Source organism: Rana temporaria, chromosome 1 (assembly GCF_905171775.1).
Source record: "Rana temporaria chromosome 1, aRanTem1.1, whole genome shotgun sequence".
Taxonomy (NCBI): Eukaryota; Metazoa; Chordata; class Amphibia; order Anura; family Ranidae; genus Rana; species Rana temporaria.
In genome coordinates this window covers 201,124,621-201,143,562 of record NC_053489.1, presented here as the reverse complement: position 1 = coordinate 201,143,562, position 18,942 = coordinate 201,124,621, and the positions used below count along the sequence as shown (strand labels likewise).

Here is an 18,942-nt window from a genome sequence, read left to right as displayed (position 1 = left end):
CCTTTGTGGCTCCAAGGGATTGAACATTATGATGTTAATAAACTTAAAAGGACAATAAAAATAAACATAGTGGCAGCAGTCACTAATAAAATTAGGTTTGAGTTGTAGAATTTTATTACATTATTTTCTTATTGAAATATACTGAAGGAACAAAGTGATCATTGTTATAAAAGAAATACATTTTTATTCTGGAATCACGCCGTTGCCACCAGCTAGGTTTCATACCTATAAAAAATAGGTGTCAGGTTAAATCCATCTGCTTTATAATGGGCTCAGCAATGCATACGGGTGTTTTATCTATGAAAATGATTTTTGAACAAGAAGAAAATTATTGTGGCTCTGGGTTTCATTAAGAATGAACTGAAGCCCGCAGATACCACATTGAATAAACTAAAGACACATTGTCCCTTTCTATTGGGCTACCGCAGTTCAGTAAGCAAGCATTCAAAAGGCTCAAAATTGCGGTATAGGGCCAGATTCACAGAACAAATACGCTGGAGTATCTACTGATACTCCGGCGTATTTTCAAATTTGCCACGTCGTATCTTTAGTTTGAATCCTCAAACCAAGATACGACGGCTTTTGGCTTCGATCCGACAGGCGTATGGCTTCATACGCCTTCGGATCGTAGGTGTAATACTTCGGCGCCCGCTGGGTGGAGTTTGCGTCGTTTTCCGCGTCGGGTATGCTAATTAGCATTTTCCGTCGATCCGCGATGGTACGCGCGGCCGTCGCATTCTCTTACGTCGTCGCTAGTCGGCTTTTCCCGGCATATAGTTAGAGCTGCTATTTTGTGGCCTATATTTAGACTTGCCATGTTAAAGTATGGTCGTAGTTCCCGCGTCGAAGCACGGCGGGAAATTTCAAAACGTAGCATGCGCAGTACGTTCGGCGCGGGAACGCGCCTAATTTAAATGATCCACGCCCCATTTGAATTAGGCAGGCTTGCGCCGGAGGGATTTACGCTATGCCGCCGCAACTTTACAGGCAAGTGCTTTGTGAATCAAGCACTTGCCCGTAAAACTTGTGGCGGTGTAACGTAAACGCGATACGTTATGCCGCCGTAAATGTCTGTGAATCTGGCCCATAATGTCTACAACTAACTTTGGTATAAAATGCACTGAGTCTACAGTCTATGAACCCACAAAATACCAATTAATTATTGTGCTGAAAGTGACAGTCTTGTTCACATAAACCTAAAGAGTCATCAAAAAAACAGGAAGCTTTATCTGAGCCTACCCTAAAGTGGTTGTAAACCCTTACATATACCCAGTGAAGTGACTAGCTTCAGGTGATACACAGAGATTAAACAAATCCTCCTACATAAGTTGTAACTATTTATCTGCAGCAATCTCTTCTCTACAGACATTCAAGTCCAGAATGTATACTGCTTGTCTGAGTTTTCAGAAAGCAGGAGATGGGGAGCTGAAGTTACACTCTGTATGGATCATTGAGAGCTGATTGGAGGGAATAGATACACCCCCCCCCCTCTTATCCCCCTAACGCAGTACACAGAAACCTAGCTGAGGCGGTCAATCACATGTGGTGTGATGGAACTCCCTCCCCTGTTACTTTTTTTATCTTTTTGGTTCAGGAACACTTGTCAGAAGTGACTTACGCAGATAGCAGATGTACAAGACAGCAGACAGAATTGGGACTTAGTGCTCTGGACTGAGACAAGTACACATTATAGAGGGAAAATCTTTGTTCAGATTTCATGTCGGAGGTTTACAACCACTGTAAAGAAGAAGTTCATTAGAATAGTTGTAAACTGTACAATAACAATCAAATGTCAAGAAAATAAATACTTGGGCTGCAGTGGCTGAGTCTACTGAATGTACAACACAGCATACAGAGTGCAGCGGTTAGGAGTATATATCATAATGTCCCTTACATTATCATAATGCCCCTTACATTACTGGTTGGTGGGAGTAAAAATGCCTGGTGACAGTTTGTGTGGGGGGAACAAATGTTGGTTGGGGAAGGAAGCATTGGTGTCAGTGAGGGCTAGGGGGATACAATGGAGGTCAGTAGGGACCAAGAGGGTACCGTGGATGTCTGTGGGGGCCAGAGGGATAAACAGGGGGTCAGTCGGGAGCAGAAGAGTACCATGGTGGAGGCTTCAGGAGCACTGTAGAGGTCAGTGCATGCTGGAGGCATACAGTAGTGGTCAGTGGGGGATGATAGGGGACACTGGTAGTCTGTGGGTCCTGGTGGAGTACATTGGTGGATGTGAAGGCTGAAGTATTACATTAGTGGTTAGTCAGGGCTGGTGGAATACACTGGTGGTCACTGGGGTCAGACTGGTACTTTGGTGGTCAGTGGGGGTAATAGGTTATACTGGTGGTCAGTGGGGGCTGGAGGCAGGGCCGGTGCTGCCACTAGGCAAACTAGGGTGCACTGCTGCCTAGGAGTGCCAGACACTGTTTCCCACCGCGTCTGCATGCTCTGCAAGAAACTAATTTAGTCCCAAGTTGCTGCTTCGTCCGACTGGTGGTGTAATTAGAGGCGCACCGCAAAACTGAAACCAGCGCTAGAGGAAGCCAATGCTTCCTGCATAGCGCTGCCTTCTGTCACATGGGTAGGGTAAAGGGGATGGAGTCAGGGGTGGAGCCAATGGGGGTGGCAAAATTAGGTTTTGCCTAGGGTGTCAAAAATCCTTGCACCAGCCCTGGCTGGAGGAGTACAATGGTGCTTAGGGGGCACTTTCCTTGTAGTAGTCTGTGTTCCACAGCACTACACTCTGCCTCTACCTCATTCACTCTGCCAGGAATCTGTCAGTAGGAGATCACTTCCCACACAGTAGGGTTGATATGATATTATACTCTTACAGGTACCTGGTCTTAGCTAAAATCTTAATGTTCTGCCATGTTTGATGTATGTCAGTTGCTAGTAGCTAGATTTCAATAAGCATGGTATCAGCTTGAGAGTAAAAATATATCACAAGTTATATGTCTGATTGCTAATTTGTATGACATTGGGGAAATGCAAAGTATGAAATTAACCTGTTGGTGTGCAGATATAAAATAGGTGGTTTTAAAGAAATACAGTGATGCATGTAATGCATTATGATACAACATTCACTAACAGTGAGAAAAACAGCAGGTGACCCATATTTTTTTTTCTTTATTTGGTGCAGCTGGTACGCTACAGTGCAGAGGGGCTGCTCCAATTGGGTCCCCTGGGCTCCACTGCCTTCTTACCAGATACAAAGTGTCTGATTGACGATGGCAAAGGAAGAACTCCAACATTGAAGAAATGTGATGACATACCGAGGCCAACCCAAAAGCTCTGGGATTTCACACAGGTAAGAGGCTGTTCACCATAAAGACGCTAGCAGGTGTCATGGCAGGACTTCAAAATCAGGAAAGTTGTTGATTGAAAAGTAAACAGTTTTATTTGTATCACATATACTGTATGTGGGTAGCATGACGAGAACAATTACACTGATTACAATAAAAGAAGCACAAGATTACAGTATACAGTATAGGCAATTCACAATCTATAATTATTCACACCTTATACTTTATATGTACATTCTACAATAAACACAATGCATATTCAATGGTTTCATTTTCATCACATTTCTTGGAGCAAAAGTTGTGGAGTTTCTGTTAACTTAAAGCGGAGCTCCACCCTAAAGTGGAACTCCCGCTGATCGGAACCCTCCCCCCCTCCGGTGTCACATTTGGCACATTTCAGGGGGGAGGGGGGTGCAGATACCTGTCTAAAGACAGGTATCTGCACCCACTTCCGGCCACACAGTCTCGGGCAGACTGCGGGCATGACGTCACCTCCAACCTTCTGGCAACATTCGGCTCCCAGTACACAGCGGGAGCCAATCGGCAGGCGTAGCGCGACTCACGCATGCGCCGTAGGGAACCGGGCAGTGATGCCGGAGCGCTTCACTTCCTGGTTCCCTCACCGAGGATGGCGGGGGGCAGCAGAGTGACGAGCGATCACTCGTCCTCTGCTGCGGACAGCGCTGGACTCCAGGACAGGTAAGTGTCCTAATATTAAAAGTCAGCAGCTGCAGTATTTGTAGCTGCTGGCTTTTAATATTTTTTTTTCAGCGGACATCCGCTTTAAAGAAGACCTGAACTGTGCAAGCAGAAGGCAAAGGTATAGTAGCCATTATTGCCTTTGGTCTCTCTGCAGTTGATCTTTTCCATATTCCATATTATAAATCCGATTGCCTCTCGGGGGATCAGGAAGGAATTTTTTCCCCTGCTGTAGCAAATTGGATCATGCTCTGATGGGGTTTTTTGCCTTCCTCTGGATCAACTGTGGGTATGGAGTTGGATGTATGGGATTGTACTGTGTTTTTTATTTTCTTTGTTTATTTTTTTATGGTTGAACTGGATGGACTTGTGTCTTTTTTCAACCTGACTAACTATGGGCCAGATTCACGTAGGTGAGCTGCGGCGTAACGTATCGTAGATACGTTACACCGCCGCAAGTTTTCATCGCAAGTGCCTGATTCACCAAGCACTTGCGATGAAAACCTACGCCGGCGGCCTCCGGCGCAAGGCGGGCCAATTCAAATGGGCGTGTGCCATTTACATTAGGCGCGCTCCCGCGCCGAACCTACTGCGCATGCTCAGTTGCGCAATTCCCGGCGTGACTCATTTTTTCGAACGGCGTCGCGCGTAGTGTAATTCCGTATTCCCGGACGGCTTACGCAAACGACGTTCATTTTTAAATTTCGACGCGGGAACGACGGCCATACTTTAGACAGCAATACGTTTGCTGACTAAAGTTAGGGCACCAAAAAAAACGACTAACTTTGCGACGGAAACTAGACTAGCGGCGACGTAGCGAACGCAAAAATCTGTCGAGAATCGCCGTAACTCCTAATTTGCATACCCGACGCTGGTTTACGACGCAAACTCCCCCCAGCGGCGGCCGCGGTATTGCATCCTAAGATCCGACAGTGTAAAACAATTACACCTGTCGGATCTTATGGATATCTATGCGTAACTGATTCTATGAATCAGTCGCATAGATAGAAACAGAGATACAACGGCGTATCAGGAGATACGCCGTCGTATCTCTTTTGTGAATCTGGCCCTATGTAACTATGTAACTACCTGTAGGTGGGGCCTAATTCGTGTACCCGAGAAATTGTATAAATCCCCACACAGAGTTATCTAAACATGATTTATAATGTAGAAAAAGAATAGGCACACAACAAAGCAGTTATAGCAATGGTACTACACACAGAGAAGGTGGTGTTTATCAGCAAAGCACTTTTCTAGAAGTAATATAACACACAATTACAAGACACAAAATACTGTAGGATCATCTCCCTTGAATAGGTTAGGGTACCACTGGGTCACACTGCAAACCCCAAAAGTTCTTGCAGATATTTGGCTGTCAGAGAAAGACTGTTTCTAGAAGCTGATAAAAAAGACACCCTGAAATGGGAAACTCATTGTTTCCCTCCTTATCAGGTACCTCTCTGTAATGCTGCTCCTACACTCCCTTTAATCAGCACGGCTTTGCTCCTAACTTACACCACACTCTAAGTCAAGTCGTCTGCCCAAATCTTGTATATAATGACCACCCAATAGGGGAGGCTTGTCTCCCCAAGATGGCTGCCTAGAGCCCATGATAGAGACAGAATAGTCCTCTATGGTCTCCTACCAGCCTGAAGGAACAGCACATCACTACCTTCAGGTTGGCAGATATACTGCAGCCTGCCACCTGTCTACACACTGACTTACTATTTATTGTTCTGTGCTGTGTCTCTGTGGAGGTGACCATCTTGCTATAGGGGCAGGACTTTGCTTCTTCATGTCAGAGCTGCCTTCCTAAGACTAGCGTTCCAAACAATGGTGGGGGGATTTTCAAGCATCAGCAGCATCACAGATCCATAGAATGTGATTTGTCATTTCTCAGTGACCTTGACCTTAAAGAAGCAGAGCTTCATATTTCCCTTATTATAGGTTTCCTGTGATCTATGTAAATTCCCTCAACTCACATATGCTCACCATTGTCCTCTCCTCTCTTGCAGCCAGTGCAATATGCCCATTGTTTCCAAGGAAATTTTGGCTTTACGTACACTTTAAATACTAATATTTTGAAAGTACTGCATGGGGTTGTGTGCCCCACAAATCAACCCCCCGATACCACCCACACAGTAACAATCTGGTCAATCCTAATAGTATGGAAAACCAAAAAACTGCAGTGTGGGAAATTTTAGCTGTGGACCTTTTATTTATTTATTTATTTCAGGTACTTACAGTGGGGATGGAAAGTTTGGGCACCCCAGGTAAAGATTTGTATTAATGTGAATAACGAAGCCAAGGAAAGATGGAAAAATCTCCAAAAGGTATCAAATTACAGATTAGACATTCTTATAATATGTCAAAAAAAGTTAGATTTTATTTCCATCATTTACACTTTCAAAATTACAGAAAACAAAAAAATGGCGTCTGCAAAAGTTTGGGCACCCTGCAGAGTTAATATCTTGTACTGCCCCCTTTGGCAAGTATCACAGCTTGTAAACGCTTTTTGTAGCCAGCCAAGAGTCTTTCAATTCTTGTTTGAGGTATCTTTGCCCATTCTTCCTTACAAAAGTCTTCCAGTTCTTTGAGATTTCTGAGCTGTGTGTCACGCACTGCTCTTTTAAGGTCTATCCATAGATTTTCAATTATGTTGAGGTCAGGAGATTGTGAAGGCCATGGCAAAACCTTTAGTTTACGCCTCTTGATGTATTTCCCCGTGGATTTTGAGGTGTGTTTAGGATCATTATCCATTTGTAGAAGCCATCCTCTCTTTAACTTCAGCTTTTTCACAGATGGCATCAAGTTACCATCCAAAATTTGCTGAAATTTTTTTGACTCCATTTTCCCTTTTCCTTGTGAAATGTTCCCTGTGCCACTGGCTGCAATACAACCCCAAAGCATTATTGATTCACCCCCATGCTTAACAGTTGAACAGAGGTTCTTTTCATTAAATGCTGTGCCCTTTCTTCTCCAAACATACCTTTGCTCATTCCAGCCAAAAAGTTCTATTTTAACCTCATCGGTCCGCAGAACTTGTTTCCAAAATGCATCAGGCTTGTCTATATGTTCATTTGCAAAGTTCAAACGCTGATTTTTGTGGTGAGGACGTAGAAGAGGTTTTCTTCTGATGACTCTTCCATGAAGACCATATTTGTACAAGTATCTCTTTATAGTGGAATAGTGTACCACAACTCCAGTGTCTGCCAGATCTTTCTGGAGGGATCGTGCAGTCAAACGTGGGTTTTGAATTGCTTTTCTCACAATCCTGCGAGCTGTTCTGTCTGATATTTTTCTTGGTCTTCCAGATCTTGCTTTAACTTCCACTGTTCCTGATGACTGACATTTTTTAATTACATTCCAAACAGAGGATATTGACATCTGAAAACGCTTTGCTATCTTCTTATATCCTTCTCCAGCTTTGTGAGCGTCAACTATTTTCAGTTTCAGTTTTCTAGACAACTGCTTAGAAGAACCCATGGTGCTGATTGTTGGAGCAAGGTCAGATGAGTCTGGCCATTTAAAACCTTTGAGATTGACATCACCTGGTCTTCCCAGACGATGATTGAGAACAATCCATGACACTGGCAGGTCTCAGCTTTGCAAAGGGGGCAGTGCATGCTATAAATTCTGCAGGGTGCCCAAACTTTTGCAGATGCCATTTTTTTTTTTGTTTTCTGTAATTTTGAAAGTGTAAATGATGGAAATAAAATCTAACTTTTTTTGACATATTATAAGAATGTCTAATCTGTAATTTGATGCCTTTTGGAGATTTTTCCATCTTTCCTTGGCTTCGTTATGCACATTAATACAAATTTTCGATCCCCACTGTATATAGCGCAGTCAATTTACACAGCGCTTTACACATATTATTGAACATTCACATCAATCCCTGCCCTCAATGAGCTTACAATCTAAGGTCACTAACTTATATTCATACATACACACACTAGGGCCAATTTAGACTGAAGCCAATTAACCTACCAGCACATCTATAGAGTACCCAGAGGAAACCCACGCAGGCACAGAGAGAGCATGCAAACTCCAAACAGGTAGTGCCGTGGTAGGGATTCAAACTGATAACCCTAGTGCTGCCAGGCCACTTAGCCACCATGCTTGAGCCTAAATAAGAATATGATAACTTTTAAAATGTATTATACTAGGCCTTTACCAGTATAACACCTATAGTTGCCTGCTTGATTTCCACTGAATAAGCACAATATTTTTTCTACCAATACCGACATTAAAATTGTAACCAAAACCATCTGTTCAGTCTTTGTGCTCAAGCACCAACCAATCACCAGGTACCATAGCCATAATGAAGACAAATGTGGGTGACAATACCCCAATGAAGGTAAAGCCACTACAAAGGGAGAGAGAAGAGATATGAGCTTGATTAAGGACAGGACGTAATAACAGTAAAAAAAAAAAACAGCAGAGAGGATCTGTACTTTATTATACTAATTCAATTAGGACTCTTCCAGACAGGCGGTAATGCTTACCACACTCTGAAAAGTTTTCTGTGGTGGATTGCTTTTCAGAGGGCAGTGTTACAGGCATTCAGGAAGCCCTACTGTTGGCTTGCTTTGCAGTGCAGCCCCATTGTTCTTAATGGGCAAGTTTGACATGAGGTGCAGCCCAAGATAAAATTGCTGTGGCAACATTAAATTTGTTGGTGCAAACATTGTGGGCATGGCATGTGTACAGCCCTGTCAGGCTATAATGTTAGAAATCGGGTGGGTGGCCCCCAATGTAAAAGTGCTCTTAAAGGCGTTGTAAAGGAAAAAAAAAAATGTTGCCTAAAATTAATGTCTGCAAGGTAGACAGACAGAATAGTGTAATGATCCTGTTTAAAAACTAGTAAATACCTAATTAATTCCTTCATCTATATCACCTCCGGCATTCTAGTTTCTGTTCTCTCATTCACTTCCTGGTTTGCGGCACTCGTTCATGTAAGAACTACATTTCCCAGTATGCATTGCGGCACGCCCAGTAATTCACACCTCCTTGAAGTCTCTAACACGTAGAGAGCGTCCTGCCGCACAGATGTAGTTCCCAGGAGGGGGCGAGCACATTACTGACCACCGCAGTAAAGCCTCCCTTCACGGTGGTGAGTAACAATCAGACAAGCAGGAAGTGAACAGAACAGAGAAGAAATAGAGCAACTTCTGAGCAAAAACTAACAATGAGGAAGTGAAAAGAGGAATGTCTGCAGGTAAAGGATGCTTATTATGAATTTTTTTTTTTCCCTTTACAACCCCTTTAAGGAAGTTAACCATAAAGACAACATAGGAAAGGAAGGGGTTGGTTGTAGGTGGGGTGGTGACAAATCTCATGGAAACACTTTTTTTAGCTCCGGTGTCCACAGCACACTTCATCCAGATAAGTGACTTAAAACCAGAGTGTCGGTGTACTGAAAATGCCAAGCTGCCAGCATTTTCCAAATGTTGGAATTCTTTCACAACTTTGTCATATTTTTTTTTTTTTCTATCTTTCTCAGTAAAGGAGGGGTGCGGATGCCCTGTTGCTAATTTGGGCAGTATTCGTTTATGGCGTACAGAAAAAAATCAGTACATTTGTTCGCTATGTAGATCCCTGCATAGATCATTGAGAACCACCAATGATTTTATATTCAGCACTGCCTCTGTCTTCTGTCCTTTTAACCACTTCCATACTGGGCACTTACGCCCCTTCCTGCCCAAGCCAATTTTCAGCTTTCAGCACTGTCGCACTTTGAATGACAATTGCGCGGTCGTGCTACACTGTACCCAAACAATTTTTTTATCATTTTGTTCCCACAAATAGAGCTTTCTTTTGGTGGTATTTGATCACCTCTGCGGTTTTTATTTTTTGCGCTATAAACAAAAGAAGAGTGACAATTTAAAAAAAAAACACTATTTTTTACTTTTTTATTTAATAAATATCACAATTTAAAAAAAAAAAAACATTTTTTTTCCTCAGTTTAGGCCGATATGTATTCTTCTACATATTTTTGGTAAAAAAAAATCGCAATGATCATATATTGATTGGTTTGCGCAAAAGTTATAGCGTTTACAAAATAGCTGATAGATTTATGGCATTTTTATTTTATTAATTTTTTTACTAGTATTGGCGGCGATTTGCGATTTTTTTACTGTCACCGTGTCATTGCGGCAAACACATCGGACACTTTTGACACGTTTTTGGCGCCATTCACATTTATACAGCGATTAATGCGATAAATATGCACTAATTACTGTATAAATGTGACTGGCATTCAAGGGGGTGAGGGAGGGGTTAATATGTATCCCTAAATTGTGTTCTAACTGTGGGGAAAGGGGGGTGACTGGGGGAGGTGACCGATGCTGTGTCCCTATGTACAAGGGACACAGATCGGTCTCCTCTCTCCCCTGACAGGACGTGGAGCTCTGTGTTTACACACAGAGCTCCACGTCTTGTCCCTGTAGCCGCCGATTCCGAGTGCCTGGCGGACATCGCGACCGCCAGGCACGCGCATCGGCATCTCGGGGACGCGCCGGACGCGCGCGCGCGGCCGCCGGCGCGCTCGCGCGCCCCCCAGTGGCCGCAAGAATACAGGACGCCAAATGACGTCCTGTTGAATTTTCAGAGTAACCGTGGAGCCGTCATTTGACGATGGCCCGGTACTCTAGTGGTTAAGCAGCAAGCAAACAGGCATCCTCTGATGACTGAGATAAACAGACAGTAGAAGACCTCTATTATGATTACATTTTCAGCAATCGCATGTTCCATAATCTCTAGTCTTTACAACTGTGTTATTGTCAATGCGGGAAAACCCCCAGTGATCAATACAATTTCAGCATTTGCTAGTCTAATGTAGTCAGACAAATGAAACCCGATATCTGATTAGGAGCTCTGGGATCCAACACATCATCACTCTTTGCACATATTAATAAACAGGCCATATGTTCATTCACTAGGGGTAATTTAGCAGCAATATACAAATGTGCATTGACCATGCAACAGCCAGCACTTAGATCTGTAGGATCTACGTCTTGCTGACATTTTTTACTTTCTGCTATAAAACATATCCAATACATTAAAAAAAAAAATCTAATTTACAAACAAACCAATAAGCGTATATTGATTGGTTTGCGCAAAAGTTATAGCATCTATAAAATAGGAGATATCTTTAAGGCATTTTATTTTTATTTATTTTTTTACTTGTAATGGCGTTGATCAGCGATTTTTAGCGGGACTGAAACATTGCGGTGGACAGATCAGACACCTAGCTGACACTTTTGACACTTTTTTGGGAACCAGTGACATTATTACAGTGATCAGTGCTAAAAATATGTACTGACAGTATAAATGACACCGGGACGCCGCCAGTGGCGGCTGGTGCTCAATTTTTTTGGGGGGGGGCGCAAAGGAAAAAAAAATTGCAGTCTCACTGTGCCCAAACGCAGCTACTGTTACATGCCATCAAACGCAGCCACTGTTACATGCCAAACGCAGCCACTGTGCCATCAATTTGCACCACTGTGCCATGCCATCAAATGCAGCCACTGTGCCATCAATTTGCACCACTGTGCCATGCCATCAAATGCAGCCACTGTGCCATTAATTTGCACCACTGTGCCATGCCATTAAACGCAGTCACTGTGCCATGCCATCAAATGCAGTCACTGTGCCATCAATTCGCACCACTGTGCCATGCCATTAAACGCAGTCACTGTGCCATGCCATCAAATGCAGTCACTGTGCCATCAATTTGCACCCCTGTGCCATGCCATTAAACGCAGCCACTGTGCCATACATTGTCACCACTGTGCCATGCCATTAAACGCAGTCACTGTGCCATCCATTGTCACCACTGTGCCATGCCATTAAACGCAGCCACTGTGCCATACATTGTCACCACTGTGCCATCCATTGTCACCACTGTGCCATGCCATTAAACGCAGCCACTGTGCCATCCATTGTCACCACTGTGCCATCCATTGTCACCACTGTGCCGCCATGCCATTAAACTCAGCCACTGTGCCATACATTGTCACCACTGTGCCATACATTGTCACCACTGTGCCATGCCATTAAACGCAGCCACTGTGCCCTTTAAATGGTCGCCGCTGTGCCAATTGTCCCCACTGTGCCCTGTAAATTGCTTTTAGGCCCCCACCGCCCGGCACTTACCTTTACTGGTTTTAGGCATCCACGTCCCACGATGTCTTCTCCCGCCCGCGATGACTGACAGGCGTCTCAGCCAATCAGGTTACCGGTAGCCAGAACCGGCCAACCTGATTGGCTGAGACGCCTGTCATCTTATTCAAGGGGCGTACAGTCACGAGGATGGCGGCGGGGGCAGCCGAGAGCCAATCGACTGAACGGCTTTGGCTGCCGACATCGCGGGCACCCTGGACAGGTAAGTGTCCATATATTAAAAGTCAGCAGCTGCAGTATTTGTAGCAGCTGGCTTTTAAAAAAAAATTTAGGCGGACCTCCACTTTAACATCAGGGGTGATCAAGGGGTTAACAGTGTTCTCGCAGTGTGTATCTAACTGTGTGGGGGTGGGCTCACTGCATGGACACTCTGATCTGTGTTCCTGATTAGCAGGAACACTAGATCAGAGTCAGAGTGTCCATGCCTGACAGCATGGTGGTCTGTTGTTTACATCGGCAGACCACTGATCTTTCTGTGGCCAATCAGCACACGCCCCCCAGTGGCTATTAACAAAATCAAGTACAGGTATGTGATTTTGCCTAATAGAGAATAGTACAGTATATGTATGGCAGGCGGTCGGGAAGTGGTTAAACTAACAAGTTGAAGGTAAATCTAAGGGAAATTGAACAAGAAAATTGTATAAAGCCTTAGCTTTTGAGTCAAGTACATTTTCTGATAGGAGTGTTTGGCGCTTTCCTTGCTCAAAGCAAAAGATTGAATTGTGTTGAAGTTCAATGCTTGGCTTGGGTAGAAAAATAAAGAACATCCGCCTTATAAATATGTCTGTTCCACAAAGATATTCAATTACAACACATGCCAAAGTAGTGCATATATTACATAAACATACAGTAACTCTAATGTCTGAGCATCTCTTTCCTAAATTCTGTTCCATAAGCATTGATTGCAAACTTATATCTAAGGAAAATTACAAAATTGTGTGGCATTGGTTGGTGAGTAGTGTTTGGCAAACCCTGTTTGAAATTTGAGAATCTGATGAGGGGGGGAATCTCAATGAATTCTATATGGGCTGATTCTGAAAGTAAATTCTATCCATTTTTACAACTAGTTGAATGAATGAATAAATGAAAAACGCGTATAGCGCTACAAATGCGAACTGAATCGCCTCAAGATGCTTGCTATCCATTTCCTTCTAATTTGGCCTTCAGAATAGGTGGGTCTTGAGTTTTTTTCTTAAGGCCTGGTGATTCATTTCTGTTTGGATATTGGTTGGTAATGCGTTCCACAGTCGGGGTCATTGGACTGCAAATCTTCGTTCTCCTTTGGTCTTGTGGGTTTTGAAGTAGATTTTGGTTAGTTGATCGGAGAACGCGATTGGGGTTGTGGTATTTTATTTTCTCACATAAATATTGGGGAGCTATTCCTTGTACACATTTGTGCGTCAGGCAGAGGGCTTTAAATGTGATCCGGTCCTTCACGGGTAGCAAGTGAATCCCATTTGAATGCCTAGGGGGAGGACCACGCAGGAAGCTGCCGCAATGGAGGAGAGGACACAAGCCGCTCCCCATTTAAATGGGGTAAGTGCTGGACGACCGTCAGACAGCAGGGGGGAGGTGCTGCCAGCCTCTTGGGGGGGGGGTTTGGTTGTCGTTTGCCAACCCCCCCAAAAAAAAAAACACCAGCAGCCACTGCAGCAGTGTGATGTAAAATTGCCCAGCAGCAAGCCAATTTTAATGAGCAAGGCTAGGCCCAGGTTTACTCGAGACATATATCACTAGCTGGGGGGTTTTCTTCAATAATTAAAATACAGTAGAGAAGTAGAGGGTATAGCAGTGGTAAATTGAGCAGAAGGGCAGTTTTAATCAGGAATTATAGGCATATGTCTAAATTCTATTTTCACTATGGTGAAAATAGATGTGGTGAATGTGAGTGTTATAGTGTGAGGTGGTTTAGATGCACACTGCTCTTGCACTTAGAATATTTTTTCCATCAATGAAGTAGCATGCAGCAAACTAAAGGCAGCTTCAAGAAAAGATAGTCAAAACCAAGTAAAAGCTGCCCTTTACCCACCCCAAACTTATCAACATAACTTAAAAGTAAAAAAAAAACACAAAGGACATGAATACCGCCCAAAAATACTACTCCTGAGACAAAAACCTGCTTTTTTTTTGTTTTATATGGGATAGCAGACAAAAGTGATCTCCGACCTTAAATGACCCACAAAATAAAATGAAAAACAAAGGGCCAGATTCACAAAAGGGATACGCAGGCGTATCTGCTGATACGCCGTCGTATCCCTGTTTCTATCTATGCGGCTGATTCATAGAATCAGTTACGCATAGATATCCCTAAGATCCGACATGTGTAATTGTTTTACACTGTCGGATCTTAGGATGCAGTACCGCGGCCGCCGCTGGGGGGAGTTCTCGTCATAAACCAGCGTCGGGTATGCAAATTAGCACTTACGGAGATCCACAAAGCTTTTTCCCTTCGTTAAGTCGCCGTAAGTGTTAGTTTGCCGTCGCAAAGATAGGGTACCTTTTACAAAGTGTAAAGTTAGTACACCATGTAAAAGTGTACCCGTCTTTCCCGCGTCGCTGTCCAATTTAAAAAAAAAAAAAACTTTGCGCAAAGCACGTCGGGAAAATAGCGTCGGGAGCATGCGCAGTACGTCCGGCGTGGGAGCGCGCCTAATTTAGGATACACTGCCGCAAATTTCCAGGTAAGTGCTTTGTGGATCGGGCACTAACTTGTGTAATTTGCGGCGGTGTAACTTAAATCAGAAAAGTTACGTTGCGCCCGCTGGCTGTGAATCTGGCCCAAAGACCTTTGTCAGCTCTCTCTAGTTTTTCCATACAGCTTTTTCCATACCGGGAGCGCGCCTAATTTAGGATACACTGCCGCAAATTTCCAGGTAAGTGCTTTGTGGATCGGGCACTAACTTGTGTAATTTGCGGCGGTGTAACTTAAATCAGAAAAGTTACGTTGCGCCCGCTGGCTGTGAATCTGGCCCAAAGACCTTTGTCAGCTCTCTCTAGTTTTTCCATACAGCTTTTTCCATACAGCAGCTCCAATAAACTAACATGATGGTTTCTCTTTGCCCACACCCTCTTTTAAAATGACTTATTGAAAGCCCTTATCAGCCCTTCTAAGCTGCAGGCCAACGTTCAAAGGCCATGCAGTGCGATATGTTTTTTTTTTTAAATTATGCCATAAAATTCTCCAGGACCGCAAATCTTTAAACCGACAGGATTAGCCACCATGGTAAAAGCAAACCTAACAATTCTTTTTATTACAGAGTACAGATGTCAAGCCTTTTTGAAGACTACTTAAAATAATTAAAACATTTCCATATCTTCATACATTAATGCACTGCATGTAACTAACCGCTGATAGGATGAAATTAATAAATCACCCCGTGCATATAAGGCACAATATGTAACTGTCTAACCAAAAAAAAACAAGGAGACTGAGGGAATTTTTACTTGACCAAGCCCATCACTATAATATGTAAGTGGAGATTCTTTTTAAATGTTACGGGAATAGAATTTATATTTTATAAAAATATACTGACACCATTGCATCCCATTTGATCGGTGCAATTATGCACCGCCCCTTTTATTGCCCACATGTTGATTGCCAGGGTATGGTCCAGGGCCCTACCACCACCAGTTCAGGAGTGGATAACCACCATCAATCTTGCATTGCCTTATAAGAAAGTCATTTACATATACCCATAGAGCTTGGAGCTTGCCCGTCTAAATATTATAAGATATGAGATAGGTGGCTAGATCAAGCTTCTAACTGCATCAGTGATGATGTTGAGAATGCATAAGTGCTAACTATAAAAGTTCATTGCTTTCTTTTCTTTATGTATACACTGCAAGCACTGTTCTGTATTTTCTATTACTTATCTGTACTTTACATTTTGGAATATACTGTACATATGTAACACTAGTCTTGGCAACCTTTGCTGAGTGTAAAGCCTCATACACACAACCGGTTTTCCCGGCAGGAAAACTGACAGGAGAGCTTTTGCCTGGGAAACCAGACGTGTGTATGGTTCCTCAGTGTTTTCCCAGCGGGAAAATAGAGAACCTGCTCTCTATTTTACCGCCGGGATTCCGGGCGTTTTTTTTTCCACCAGATCTACTACTTTCCTATGGGAAACACTGCGAGGCAGTGCCGATGGAGCATACACATGGCCGGTATTCCCAGCCAAAGCTCCATGGCAGTTTTCCTGCCGGGTTCTCGGCTTTCCCCTCGGTTTTCTCAGCTGACTTTTTACCGCCGAGAAAACCAAGCGTGTGTACAGGGCTTAACACATGGTTGGATTTCATGTTGCAAGATAATCTTGGGTCTTACTCCTTATGGCTATTTGGCTTGTTTCACATGGGTACCTTTCCCAGTTTTGTTTTGCTTTGTGATACTATGTGCCACCGTTCAATGCATTGATTTTTGTATTATACGTCTCTCTTTTTATTTAAAAAAGAGTTTAATTGATTAAAAAAAAAATCATGCACCACCCCACACAGCTCCCTCGTGAGGCTCCCTCATTTGTAAAGCACATGTGGTTTTAGGATAAGCTGTTGTCTGATTTTTCCTTTATTCAGACTGTAAAACATAAAACCATATATTAGAAGTACATACAATATCATACAATATTTGTTTTGTCTTTTATGCAGAATAGCCCTATTGTCAGCAGAGACACAGGTCGTTGCCTGGAGGTGGAGATGTCAAAGGACGCTAACTTTGGACTAAGACTGGTGGTCCAGAGGTGTTCAGGACAGAAATGGATTATAAGAAACTGGATAAAACATGGACGAAATTGATACCTATATTATGAAGAGGTGCTCAACCCAGACCTGGAATACACATAAAGAAATGCCTTCTTGGTTACACAAGGAAAGGGGACATTCCCTATCATCTGCTCATAGACCACTGAACATAACATGATAATAGTCCTTCCACCTGGTGGATTGACTGTCATGGATCTTGTGTGGAGACATCAAACAGTTGAGTCAGACGGAGCCCTTTGAAAATTGAGATTTATATGATGAGAAGAATCCCAATGTACTTTGGGAGGATAGCATGGAAAGGATTCTTACTGCTGGTAGATTTTGTGTTACAGACTGGTGCACAACTCCTACAATGAATTATCATGTGCCTTTTTAAATTGTACTTCCTACACAAGAGAACAGGACATCCCTCACATTAGCATGTGTGATTATTTGTGCTAAATTATATGTAAATAAAATGCAAATGCAAGGCAGCAATAATCACCAGTGGGCAAGGAGCCTGTTTTCTGGTAATGGAAGGAGGTCAGCAAAAAGGTCTGACGTGTCTTTAATGCAGATACTGTTCAAAACAAATAGACAACAATAGTTTCCTAAAATACTAAAATGTATAAACGTCCACGGATAAAAAAAAAACAGCTTTCTCCTATTAGATGAAACTTAAACAGAATACACACAGTGGCATTTACTATGTTCCTCTCCTGTATCTCTACAGTTTTTAAACATCAGTATCACTCTACTTCGTGTCTCTAGGTGCAGGTCCTTAATTTAGTCATCAGTGTTGTGCCACATGAAAGCTCAATCAATATTCAACTGACACAATAATTGATGCACTAGGGATAAAGAATACGCTTCAATTAGTATATTAACATCAATTAGCATGTCTCATGGAAACTATTTTGGTATAGACAAAAAGGAAATATACAAAAAAAAGGTAATTTAATAAACTCTCTGAATATGATGTCTGAGTTTTAATAAACGCAGATATTACCTTGATTATAATATTTTTGGGTTTAAAAAAAAAGCATTAAAGGGTGCTTTTTTAAATTTTACTATACAAATGATAAAAAAGTGTATTTTCAGTCTCTTTTACACTTGTCCAATGGAGATTATTGTGTGATCATTAGAAAAAAAAAGCATTTTTCACTTTTCTGGAGATAAAGTTGTAATTCACGCTGCCTGGACTAGTATATGAATTGCCAGAGAGGGCATTTTAAAACAAAATGTTATTTGGGTTATCCTTTCCATCCCTGAAACTCTTCAAATAATTAAAATGTCTACCGGAGATTGTGTCCTGCCAAAATTTATTTAGTAAAGGTACAGATGACTTACTAAGTGCGTTTGGGAAAGAAATGATCTCATGGCAGTGATTATTCTACCTGGCTAAAAGGAGGACTCAGGTGGCATACGATAACATCACAACAATTTTTTAGCCAAAGTTGTGGCTTTTTAAATGGCTTCAGGGTGGTCTGGCAGAAAATGTTGTTATTGCACCTGTCATGCACTATAAAAAGAGTCTACAACTGGTCTAAAACAGCCTGAGTAACATCTGAAGGGTAGTGTATGGTTATCTGTACATATTCTCCTCATGATAACAGCTATAATCTATGGACCTCATAAATATGTATATATGCCCAGAACATGGCAATTTTTATACAGACATGTACAAAGATGGGGAAATAAAATAACCTTTTGAAGCCTTTGATGCGCCAGGATCACAAAGACCCATATTTCAAGGTACTTATGTTTCCAGAACTTTAGCTTTTACTGAAATGTACATTTGCTGAATGTTTAAAGTGTGATTTCTGTACATTTCCAGATGAATGATTTTGAGCAAAGATTACTGACCAATCCTTACAGCAATGTAGAAGCCTGCATTTCTTAAAGGAAATATGTCAATTGGAGAAAATCATAGGAGCTACTGTATGTGGTATTTTACTTTTGCTGCTATCAGTTTATAAAGCATTTTTTTATGGATATAATACATGGGGGCTGATTT

At 42.5% G+C, this 18,942-nt stretch overlaps 1 protein-coding gene across 1 annotated transcript in view; it reads left to right on the top strand.

The window, feature by feature from the left end:
• Positions 1–18,645, top strand: part of GALNT9 (polypeptide N-acetylgalactosaminyltransferase 9) — a 467,683-nt gene extending 449,038 nt beyond the window's left edge. The window contains exons 10-11 of the mRNA XM_040347718.1: positions 3,140–3,307; positions 16,833–18,645. Coding sequence (XP_040203652.1) covers positions 3,140–3,307; positions 16,833–16,979 — 315 coding nt within the window. The 3' untranslated portion in view covers positions 16,980–18,645. The remainder of the gene's footprint in view (positions 1–3,139; positions 3,308–16,832) is intronic.
• The last annotated feature ends 297 nt before the right edge of the window (positions 18,646–18,942 follow it).